Consider the following 12,827-nt stretch of genomic DNA (forward strand, 5'->3'; position numbering starts at 1 on the left):
GGTCCGGCTCTGCCTGTATCCCCCGCGAATGACGAGGGACAAGTGTATTCAAAACTTTATACGGAGACAGCCCAACCTGCCTGAACAACTGCCTCATACAAACCACCTCAACCACAACTAGGAAAACTCACAACCCCCCAATCAAAGAAGTTAAACGGAAAAGACTATGGGCTCCTTTTACGAAGGCGCGTTAGTGGTTTAACGCGCGCTAAACTGCCATTGAGCTGGCATTGATTCTAGCCGTGTAGCGTGGGTTTAGCTCGCGCTAAAAAGCTGCGTGCGCTAAAACCGCTAACGCGGCTTCGTAAAAGGAGCCCTATATGATGGCCTCCTAGCCTACCCAAGCAGCTAAACTGGACAACCAAATCTCCAATCTACTGATAGCGTCCCCAGACTACAAAGCATTTAGAAAAGAAATAAAGACCATACTTTTCAAGAAGTCCCTGAAAAATACTTAAAGCAAGTTTAATTCCTTCTTCCACTAAACCCCCAACCCCAAAACAACCAGCTCTACTCTGTATTTTCCTTGAAATCGACCAGATAGCTTTTGTAATACATCTTTGATAACTCTTTTATAATCTGCCTTGAACCGCAAGGTAATGGCGGAATAGAAATCCCTAATGTAATGTAATATATTACAGTAATATAACATACTAGTGTTTAAGCCCGTTACATTAACGGGTGCTAGTAAAGCCTCCTTCCCTCACTTGTCCCCAAATTTTCAGCCCCAGCTCCAAACCCAGAGCATTTAAAGGCCCGCGGCTTCCCCCCTCCTCACAGCAAGGCGAGAAGCAAAGGGGGCCGCGCACCATAACTGCATTCAGCGAGCTGACGAAGGCTTCCAGCCACAAGGAGCTTTTTTGCGTTCAGCGACCCGCCTTCAGACCCGCGCTGAGAGCCATGGCCAGCTCGTGCCCAGGCTCTAAGGCACAATGTCAGCACCCCCCTCCCCCCCCCCCGGGTCCGCTGCGGGAAGATTAGAGACGTTCCTCCGGCAACGCCTGGCAGGAAGGACTGAGAGCTGCCTCCCCCGCCGCCGAATACAGTCACGGAGGGCAATCGGGGCGGCCAGGACACATGCAGGGAGAGAGCTTGCCTGCGCTTCTCCAGCGGTTGGTGAGTGAAGGCAGGAGGAGGGGGGTGGCCAGAGTGTTCCCTGCCGCCGTGTTCTAAAATAGAATCCGACCACGGATCAGAAAACACGGCGGCAGGTAACACGAAACCCTAAGTGCGCATGCACGCTTAGGGTTTTATTATATAGACTCGGCAAAGTTTTACATGCTCTAATGCAAATTTTCATAGAGGAATAACTTATTTAAATCCTCCTTTTTTCTTTTTTTTTTCTTTTTTTAAATCTTGCAGACCATATAAGTGATGTCTTTTCATCAGGAGATTTTGATGATCGTACAGAGCTTGCCCTTGTTAATGCTGTGTACTTTAAGGGAATCTGGAAATCACAGTTCAGGCCTGAGAACACCAAGGCTTTTACATTTACTAAAGATGATGAAACCGAAGTTCAAGTCCCAATGATGTTCCAAGAGGGCGAATTTTATTATGGTAAGCAATAGAAAGACCTTGAATGTCGTCACCTACTAACATAGTATTTGGCAGCAGAAAAAGACCTGAATGGTCCATCGGGTCTGCCCAGTAGTTGCACTTAAGTCATGATTAAACCAACAGCGAATGTGGTGTAAAAATACTTAATTCTGATCTCTCTTTGCCATTTTCAGGATGCAGGCAACTTTTATTCTTTTTCTTTCTTTTTTTATTATATAAGTTGTGGCAGTATATCCTGGGTTTGAAAAACGTAAGCAACTCATAAAATTTGCTGGTCATATCTTGCAGTATGTAATTTCCTCCATTAATATAGAGGAGAGAAGAGAAGGTACTGTAAGATGCACTTTTTTCCCCAAAAAAAGTGGGCGGAAATAAGGGAGCATCTTATGAAGCAAATATACAAAAAATAACAAAAAAAAACCCCTGCAGTACCTTTAAATGTTGGAGGTCGGTGGACGGCTGCCTGCTGCTTGTCGGGGCGCGCGGCACACAAGCACGCTAATGCCTGGGCCCGGACGCTTCCCTAATTGGGCCTGTCGCTGGTGCTTCGCAGGGCTGCTGCCTGCCTTGACGTGCCGATAAGCAGCAGGCAGCCGTCCACCAACCTCCAACATTTAAAGGTACTGCCGTGGGGGGGAGGGGGTGCTGGGACAGAATTTAACAATGCTGGGGGAGCTGGGAATCAATTTAAATATGTTGGGGGTATGTACAAATGATGATTGATTAGGAAGGGGGCTGGAATGGAATTTAAAGATGTCGGGTATATATTAGTATACTTTTTTATTGTCTCCGGTGTGTAGATATTGTTGAAAGAGAGGATGAACATAAGAACATAAGCAGTGCCTCCGCCGGGTCAGACCATAGGTCCATCCTGCCCGGCAGTCCGCTCCCGCGGCGGCCCAAATAGGTCACGACCTGTCTGAATCACCAGAAGGGGCTCCCTTGCCACCTTGGTTTCTCATTGAAGTCCTATCTAGTAATGAGATCGTAGTGGGTAGATAATGTTAGCAGTGGGCGATATATGATAAATAAAATAGGGTTTTTATAATGGATGGTTTTTATGTTGATTTTTATTTTCCTAGTTTTAATTACGATTTGTGTATTTGATGCTACTGTTTTATTTGTGACCTAATTTTATAGTTTATAGTAGTTGCCTTTAAATCTTTGTGGGCTTCGGGGCTGTTGCCGCGCTGCAGCCACTAGCGTGGCTTTGTAAAACAGGCCCTTAATTTTGTTTTACAAGGTGGTGGTAATTTTTGTGGAGTCCAATGAGCTTGGCAAGGCGTTTATTTTAAAATATCATAAAATCAGTAAAAACAAAACAATCTCCGGGTCTGCATTCCACCATATGTCAGTCACTCAGTGAAGTGGAGATTATTTTGCTTTTATTGATATTATGATGTTTTAAATAAACGCCTTGTCGAGCTCATTGGACTCCACAGTTTGTTTGTTTTTTCTTTTTGTTTCTTGGGCTTCCATTTTTTTGACTGTGGAGAATTTGGGCTTCCTTTCGTTCGTGATGATAACTTTTGGGCATGATAACTGTTTTCATCTTGTAATTTTTTGTATTATTCTGAAGTGGATCGGGGTGGGCAACTGCAGTTTCAAATTTTTATCCCATACAGCATCAGTAGCCTGGAAGACTGGGGGTAGAGACAGAGTTTGGTTTATTTGGCCCTCCCAAGTAAAAAGATGTTTCGTTGGCCCAGGTTGTCACCTAACTTTAGGCGGCCCTTACAGAATTTCGCTCTGAGGAGGAAAATTCTTGAAACTTTGCGATAAAATCCGACAGACCGCTATTGTGGTCGTAAATATAACATTTTACAAAAGGCGAGTCGTTCTCAAAAACCAGTGCATGCAAATGAGGTTTGCAGAGGGTCACTATATTTACATATGATAAGTTGCTTGTGATAGTGATCAGCACACACGCAAAATACACCTGCACATAAAAAAAAGACCCCCCGAATTAAAGGACGGCAGGAGGGATACCCACTCCCTCCCGCCACCGATGATTCCCACTCCTCTAACAACCTCCCCCATCAGGAGGCATTGCGCCCCCCCCCCCCCCCGAGAACCCCCCACACCTCAGTCCAAGGCCAGCTGGAAGGATGCCTATTCCCTCCTGCCGGCAGGCGCCACCTCTTCAAAATGGTTTTCCATAAGTCTGATGCTCACTTCTGCCATCTTCAGTGACTGGTGCAATAGGTTGGAATTCCTGAGAACTATAAGATGCTGAGTAATTTTAAGACCCTTTTAATAATAAAAAAAAAAAAAAAGAGAGAGAGATAGAGAGGGAGAAGGCATCTTATTGTCTGATTTAATATGTTCAGTGTAATCTACTTTGTCTCTGAGCTTCCTTACAGTGTGACAAGTTCAAATGAATAAAGTTTAGGGATGTTTTTATCCTTTTCTTTTCAGCGGAAATCAGTGATGGCTCTAATGATGCAGGAGGCACATTCCAAATTTTGGATATACCATATGAAGGGGATGAGTTAAGTATGATGATAATACTTTCCAGACAAGAAGTGCCCCTGATCGCCTTTGAGCCTCTTCTGAAAGCCCAATCAATTGCAGAGTGGGGCAAATCTGTAAGGAAACAGAAAGTGGAACTTTATCTTCCGAGGTGAGACATTGGAATATTCTAGGTTAAAACAGTGAAGAAAACTACAGGGAGTATTAAGATTTCTGACATGAATTGCTGCCCAGAAGGATGTGTTTGTTGTATGCTATTTATTCTTTTGATATGCTGCTTGGTTCATAGTAATAAAGCAATCCATGAATACAAATAAATGTGAGACTAAAAATCTATTACAAATTAAGGAACATAAAATAATCTAGAGATAACATAGAGAGTAAATGACGGCAGATAAAGACCCGACTGGTCCTCTCTTTAAATTACTGATTTAATGTAAATTGTCCTTTCTCCTAGATATTTTTGGTCCAGAAACCCAGAGCTCTGCCTGGTACTGTGTTTAGGTTCCATCTACTAAAATCTTCGTCAAAGTTCACTCCAGCCCATCTAAACCATCCTAGCCGTCGAAACCCTCCCCAGCCCATCATCAATCAAATGGCCATATACGGGGACACAGGTCATGCAGGTCTGTCCAATACCGATTTTAGTTCTTTAATTTACATCCTTCATTTTCTAATTAGATATCCTCTATTTTTATTCCATGCTTTTTTGAACTCTGTCACCGTTTTCCTCTCCACCATTTTCCTCGGGAGCACATTCCAGACATCAACCACCCTCTCCGTAAAGAAGAATTTCCTAACATTACTCTTGAGTCTACCACCCCTCAACTTCAAATTATGCCCTCTTGTTTTATCATTTTCCTTTCTCTGGAAAAGATTTTTGTTCTACGTTAATACCTTTCAAGTATTTGAACATCTGAATTAGAAAATGACATGGGGACAAATTTTTCCCCATCCCCGCAAGAACTCATTTTCCCATCCCGGAGAGTTCTTTTCCTGTCTCTGCCCCATTCCTGCAAGCTCTGTCCTCACTTGCACAAGCCTCAAACACTTTAAAATCATAAGGGCATCAAAAAATTTGTCCCCATGTCATTCTCTAGTCTGAATCATATTTTCCCTGTCCCTCCTTTCCTCTATTCTAGGGTATACATATTTAAGGATTCCAGTCTCGTATGTCTTTTGATGCAAACCTACTATATCCGTCGCCTTCCTCTGGACAGCTTCAAATCTTCTTATGTCCTTTGCCAGATACAGTCTCCAATTTGGGTTTAGCTTCAACTTGTAACCAAAGTGAGCCTCCAAGAACTGGCACTAATGTGACCAAAGTCTCTTCAATTCAGTTAAATATGTTAGTGTATTTTGACGTAGTTGAATCCTTTTGCCATTAGATTTTACTGTAATCCTCTGTTTCAAGGATTATTAATGGATGGAACTCCTCTCGTATGAGAAAAGCCTTAAGAAGGCTTGGAAAAGAGATGTCCGAGGTGGGGGGCTATAATAGAGATTTACAAAATCATGAGTGAAATGGAACAGGTAAATCTGAATTTGTTTACTCTTTCAAAAAGTGCAAAGACTAGGACGCTCCTTGAAGTTATATGATAATACTTTTTAAATGAATAGGAGAAAATATATATATTTTTTTCACTCAATAAATTGATAAGCTCTGGATAGAGAATGACACGGTGACAAAATTCATCACCGTTCCCATCCCCGCGGATAACCGCGGGAAATAATCCCATGCCATTTTTTTAGTGTCAATTTCAACCTCAGTCCTTCTACACCAGCATTCTTCAAAGCAAAGCTTGCGGGTCAGTGGTTGTGGCTATTCATACTCTGATTCTTCCCTCTCTCCTTAAAGAATGACATGAAGGTGGTTTCCCGCGGTTATTCGCGGGGACGGGAACGGTGATGAATTTTGTCACCATGTCATTCTCTACTCTGGAACTCCCTGCCAGAGGATGAGGGGCCAGTAGTTAGCATATCTGGGTTTAAAAAAAGTTTACACAAGTTTTGGAGGAAAAGTCCATAATCTGCTATTAAGATCGACATTGGAAAAAGCACTACTTATCCCTGGGATTGGTAGTATGGAATGTTGCGACTCTTTAGGATTCTGGAATCTTGCTACTTTTAGGGATTCTGCCAGGAACATATGACCTGTCTTGGCCACTCTTGGAAGCAGAATACTAAGTTGAATGGACCATCTGTCTGACCCAGTATGGCCATTCTTACCTTCTAATTTGTATGTAATTGTCTGCTTGTTATGAGAGCATGAATTTGATGGCGTGAAATAAGGTCCAGGTTGACAAATCATGTGCAGATGGAGAAAATAAGTACGTAGAACTTCATTCGCATAAGGCCTACTTGTCTAACTTGGAAGTGATCCTTGATAGTCGAAGTACGAAACAGCAGTGCAACACCTGCCAATAACATGTTGACTTCAAGCCGGCATTTGGCTGTAGAAAGCCATTATGCAGTTGACTTGATTTAAAATTGGTTATTTTTTTTGCCATTTATCAGTCAGATTAATCACCATAGTTTGATCCCCAGAAATCTTAAGCCAGCAGTTGGCAAAAATTGCAAAAGCCTGTCAAATGATGCAATTACGCTACTAACAGTGATAGTGTATGTTAAATAAAATGGGTGAACAGCAAAAGAAGAAAAACCCAACAGTTCCACAGTGGATGAAAGTCCAACAACAGCAAAAGAAACTGGAGAAGATGTTCTTGAAGCAGGCGTTTATTCGGTCAATAAGAAGTTGCATTAAAATCCACATGTGCACAAACATGATCTGTGTTTCGGCTAAAGACGCCTTCCTCGGGGGGGTCCAGGACAGTAGCCACTCAATGATTAGAGGCACATTTGTGGATTATAAAATATATTGTGAATTAGAACCAGGCTCCAAAAGGAACGTGGATAAAAGCTAAACGGTGTCTGGGTGACCACAAAGAGCTTTGAGAGCAGTGGGTTGAAAACCACCGACACCTCTTGGGCAAATAATTATGTTCCACTGCTGCAATGGCATATTGCACCTCAATATATCTGTATTGTCACTGTCCCACTTTAAGTAGCAGAACTCTGACAATTCCCCATGCTAGAAGATAGCTTGATTCCTTAATTTGTATGTTAAATTATACCTTTCTTAGAAGTAAGGTTCAATTGGTGAGAGATAAAATAAACCTGCATACAGATTCTTTTTTATTATTTCCTCTTTTCTTGGGGGGTGGGGGGGGGGGAGATTGTCTCGCTCTCTGCATTTCACAGCCTGTTTTGCAACTTGAAAATCATGAGTTGGTGATCTTGATGTGTTGGTACAAATCAGCCTTTCGTACATATCATGCACCACCATTCCCTCAGGTTTCTCAAATCCCTGGCTTTGCAATTCTCTCTCTCTTTTTTTTTTTTTTTCCAACATTTTTCAACAGTGAATCTTAAATTGTCAAGCATTTGACCTTTTCTTGAGTTTCCATAGATCACTCATCCTGTTTAATCCTTCAGGGTTGGAAGATGTTAGCCATTTGCAACAAGACAAATTTTTTTCCCCTTCCAACTCCTTTCGCAGTCATCATCACAATGCTATTGAAACGGCGCAGTCTAGAGGATTGATCCTTGAGACACGCCACTAATTTATTTGGTTGCCTGTTGTGCAAGAGAGATTTACATCAGTTGGCTTTTGATAGATTCCAAGAGGAAAGGAGTATGATGCATTTCTTTTAACATATTAGAGCTAGGGAGAGGACATCCATTCATAGCAACTGAAGTATGTAGCACTCTAATACAGTGGCCCCAAACCCCTTTGCAAGGCCACATTTTGGATTTGTAGGTATTTGGGCGGCCTCAGAAAAAAAATAGTTAATGTCTTATTAAAGAAATGACAATTTTGCATGAGGTAAAACTCTTTATAGTTTATAAATCTTTCCTTTTGGCTAAGGGCTCCTTTTACGAAGGCGCGTTAGCGGTTTAACGCATGGTATAGCACGCGCGCTAAACCGCCGGACACGCTAGCCGCTACCGCCTCCTCTTGAGCAGGCGGCAGTTTTTGGCCAGTGTGGGGGTTAGCGCGCGTTGACCCCGCTAGCACGGCTTTGTAAAAGGAGCCTTAAGTCTTAATAATAATATTGTCATTTATAGCTAAAGAGACATATGAGCAACAAACTGTTTTATTTTACTTTTGTGATTCTGATCAACATACCGAGGGCCTCAAAATAGTACCTGGTGGGCCGCATGTGGCCCCCGGGCCGCAAGTTTGAGACCACTGCTTTATAGGAGCTAATCTAACAAAATATGCACTGTTAACTGTAGATTGGGCTATAATTTGCAACCTGCAGCTACTATTATCATAAAATGACACTACCAACGGTGATCAAAATGTTGTTTTACAGCAACAGTTTAGCGAGGAATAAGGATACTTGCTTACCTTCCTCACCACAAAGCAGCGGATAGCAAAATACATCTTTATTTGCATTCTTTCCTGGCTGGTGTGATTGTTAGCCGATCCTGTGGTGCTTATTCATTCTTTTTTAAGATTGCACTAATTCTTTTTCACTGAAAAAGTGGTTGATCGCTGGAATAGTCTTCCACTTCAGGTTATTGAGGCCAGCAGCGTGCCTGATTTTAAGGCCAAATGGGACAGACACGTGGGATCTATTCACAGAGAAAGGTAGGGGAGGGTCATTGGGGTGGGCAGACTAGATGGGCCGTGGCCCTTATCTGCCGTCTATTTCTATGTTTCTATGTAATCTCCGTGACACAAAACTATTGAAGTTGTTAAAATACATGTGGACTGTGGAAAAATTACAGGAAGACCTTAGAGAATTAGATTGGGCATCCAAATTGCATTTGACATTTGGAAGGGGGGTGGAGGAATTCAGCAACCTGCAGTATCCCAGTAACCTAGGTTGTTGAATCCTGTCCTATAGGAATAATGCTGCCTGCAAGCCACATCGCAAGCAGCGTTATTCCTGTGGCCCAGGAGCATCGGGCTGCTGTTCTATCCTACTCTCGTCGTCAAAAATGGTCTACCTAGCCATACCGTACAACAGGCCAGTGCAAAACATGTTTGCGATGGTACAGCTAGGTAGAACAGCCGCTGGAGTAAAGACCCCCCCCCCCGTGGCCCACAAGACATCCCCTCAAGATCCTCCTGTAGTGGTTGGGGAGGGGGTGCCAGCCAGGCCTTTTATGGAAATATGAACTAGAGGTCTGCACGGGAACGGGGATCGTGGGGGTCCCGCGGGAATCCCCCCTATCCCACGGGGACACCCCCTCTAGCCTACGGGACTCCCACAGGGATGGAAGGCTTTGGAAGCAGGGTTCGTCCATATAATATAATGGACAAGTCAGCATTAGTAAAAGAGGGGGTTTATAAGTTAATTACCTGAACAGAAAACAAAAAGAGGGTTCCACCAAAGAGATTCCACAAGGAAAACAGCAGCGCAAACACAAAAGAAACTGGAATTGATGATCCTGTCAGATTCCGGAACTTGGAGGCGAGGAGGATGGCAGTTTGAGTGCAGAGCTCCTCTCCCTGGACATTCTCACTAAAGATTTTATAACTATTTAATCCCTTCAGTTTAACTAAAGTGATTTCAGATGGCTTCAAGAAAACAACTTACATTGGATACTGTATTTGCTACAGATGGGAAAAGTAAAAGAACAAAACCAAACCCTGTAACACCATCTAACACCATTCCAGCAGGGGAGCGCCGACGGAGGAGGGCTGCAGTCCGGCCATCGGACCAACGGTGGGCTCGGGGGCCCGTTCCAGTGGGGCACCCGACATTATCTTTGCTCCTCCCCCATTTCAGCAGGGGAGAGCCGACGGAGGAGGGCTGCAGTCGGGCCATCGGTCCAACGGTCGGCTCGGGGGCCTGTTCCAGCAGGGCACCCGACACTGTCTTCGCTCCTCCCCCATTCCAGCAGAGGAGAGCCGACAAAGGAAGGCTGCAGTCTGGCCATCGGACCAACGGTTGGCTCGGGGGCCCGTTCCAGCGGGGCACCTGACACTGTCTTCGCTCCTCCCCCATTCCAGCAGGGGAGAGCCAACGGAGGAGGGCTGCAGTCCGTCCATCGGACCAACGGTGGGCTCGGGGGCCCGTTCCAGTGGGGCACCCGACATTATCTTTGCTCCTCCCCCATTTCAGCAGGGGAGAGCCGACGGAGGAGGGCTGCAGTCGGGCCATCGGTCCAACGGTCGGCTCGGGGGCCCGTTCCAGCAGGGCACCCGACACTGTCTTCGCTCCTCCCCCATTCCAGCAGAGGAGAGCCGACAAAGGAAGGCTGCAGTCTGGCCATCGGACCAACGGTTGGCTCGGGGGCCCGTTCCAGCGGGGCACCTGACACTGTCTTCGCTCCTCCCCCATTCAAGCAGGGGAGAGCTGACGGAGGAGGGCTGCAGTCCGGCCATCGGACCAACGGTCGGCTCGGGGGTCCGTTCCAGCGGGGCACCCGACACTGTCTTCGCTCCTCCCCCATTCCAGCAGGGGAGAGCCAACGGAGGAGGGCTGCAGTCCGGCCATCGGACCAACGGTCGGCTTGGGGGCCCGTTCCAGCGGGGCACCCGACACTGTCTTCGCTCCTCCCCCATTCCAGCAGGGGAGAGCCGACGGAGGAGGGCTGCAGTCCGGCCATCGGACCAACGGTTGGCTCGGGGGCCCGTTCAAGCTGGACTTCAGTTTTGACTGTTTTGATTTTATTTTCACTTCTTCTTTTTAGTTTATGATATATTTTTTAATCTCACTTATTGTTTTACCACTTATTTTGTTTTATTTTACCATTCAAATTTCATTTAAATTTCTATTGCTTCAACGGTTCTCTCTCTGCATCTATTCTTATCTCCCCTCTTTTTTCAACCTTTCAAAGTCTTTTAGATCATTGTAGTCTTATTAGAATGTTTATTTTCTTATTTTTCTCATCTATTCTCTATTTTATTTCTTCATTACTCTACTAATTGTCATTTTTCCAGGTACTTTAGTTAGATTGTGAGCCTTCGGGACAGTAAGGGAATTTCTAAGTACCTATTTTACTTATAATTTTAATGCACCCTATTGCCTGTTTTTCTGTAAACCGCTTAGAATCCTAACGGAGTTTAGCGGTATATAAGAAATAAATTACATTTTTTTTAAATAAATTAATTGCTGCTTTTTATGGGGACGGGCGGGGATGGAAATAATTCCTTGCGGGGATGGGTGGGGACGGAGAGGATCCTGGTGGGGACGGAGAGGATCCTGACGGGGACGTGTAGGGACGGAGAGGATCCTGGTGGGGATTTCTGTCCCCGTGCAACCCTGTAATATGAACCCTAGTGGCTGTCTCGGTTCGGGGGTTTCGAGCCAAGGGGAGGAGACTTTATCTTGGCATCCTGGGAGATCCTCCTGGACAGTAAATTAACCTCAAAGAGCTTGGGGTTATTATGATTGTTTTTGGGCCGTAGCATGACCTGCAGTATGTCACCTTAAAGTTTAGGCACTTTGCATGATAATGGGAATCAAAACATGCATTTATGTGTTTCGCATCTTATTATTTAGTAATGTGCAGTGACTTAAATATTCACTGCACTATTTTTGGCCTTGCAGCATTAGGGGCTGTTTACGGTAGGGGCCATTTTCTGCGATTGAAAGCTTTAATGCTGCTTGATGTATTCTCCCCTTAAAGTGGAAATATTGTAAACTCTTTAACGTACGCTAGAAGATCAGAGATGAAAAGCAACACTGGGCAGGTCTGACTTGCTAGGAAACGCACAAAAAGGGCCCAATTTCTCCACTCTAGTCAAAGGATCTGACTGGTGATGGTTCAAGGGTTTCCTTAAAAGAGAAATCCAACGTAATCTGCAGTGAAGCAAGCAAAAGACAACGAACGAACTGCTGATGATGTACAAGATACAGGCGTTGGTTATTAAATAAATAAAAGTGCAGTAAAATATACAACCTCTTATTACCAACCAAGGGACCCGACACGGTCCGTGTTTCGGACAACACGCCTTCCTCAGGGGTCCATGGTGTTAAAGGTATGAAGCAAACCGCACAAAAGATATCAAACACCTATAAAAAACGAATATAGACAAGCATATACTCCGCAGTGGGTTTCCTTTCCAGACAGCCCTGAAAGCAACACGACAGGCCATGAGTGCTATCAACAACAGAACCAGCAAAATAGGTTAGAGAACAGGTAATGATGCGCAAATAGGAAAACATTTCAAAGCCCAGGGTTGGAAAACTTCAGTTCAAACAGCAGCCCTTGTATTTTACAGTCATTGGCTTCCCGGCCATCCTCGGCATCCCATTAAATATTATCAAATGGTCTCCCAGAGGTTGTGGTAAGAGCAGATAGCGTAGCTGGTTTTAAGAAAGGATTGGACAAGTTCCAGGAGGAAAAGTCCATAGTCTGTTATTGAAAAAGACATGGGGGAAGCCACTGCTTGCCATGGATCGGTAGCATGGAATGTTGCTACTATTTGGGGGTTTTCCAGGTACTGGTGACCTGGATTAACTACTGTGACGATGGAATACTGGGCTAGACCCAGTAAGGCTATTCTTATGTTCTTGCATGAGCCAAGTATAGGGCAATCAAGCCATTGTAACATCACTGATGAGGCTGGCTCTGAGGCACTATGGAATGAAGCATTATGACATCACAATCTCAGCTCTGGAATGTTGCTATTTTTGAGATGCTGGAATGTTGCTACTCTTTGGGTTTTGGCCAGGTACTAGGAACCTAGATTGGCCACTGGGAGAACGGGCTACTGAGCTCGATGGACCATTAGTCTGACCCAGTATTCTTATGGTTTTATGTTTTTTACTTAG

General features: G+C 44.5%; 1 protein-coding gene across 2 annotated transcripts in view; it reads left to right on the forward strand.

Moving 5' to 3' along the window:
• Nucleotides 1–12,827, forward strand: part of SERPINI1 (serpin family I member 1) — a 65,824-nt gene that overhangs the window by 18,449 nt on the left and 34,548 nt on the right. For both annotated transcript variants that reach the window (XM_033958164.1, XM_033958165.1), the window contains exons 4-5: nucleotides 1,363–1,557; nucleotides 3,976–4,180. In XM_033958164.1, coding sequence (XP_033814055.1) covers nucleotides 1,363–1,557; nucleotides 3,976–4,180 — 400 coding nt within the window. The remainder of the gene's footprint in view (nucleotides 1–1,362; nucleotides 1,558–3,975; nucleotides 4,181–12,827) is intronic.

This window comes from Geotrypetes seraphini, chromosome 9 (assembly GCF_902459505.1).
Source record: "Geotrypetes seraphini chromosome 9, aGeoSer1.1, whole genome shotgun sequence".
Taxonomy (NCBI): Eukaryota; Metazoa; Chordata; class Amphibia; order Gymnophiona; family Dermophiidae; genus Geotrypetes; species Geotrypetes seraphini.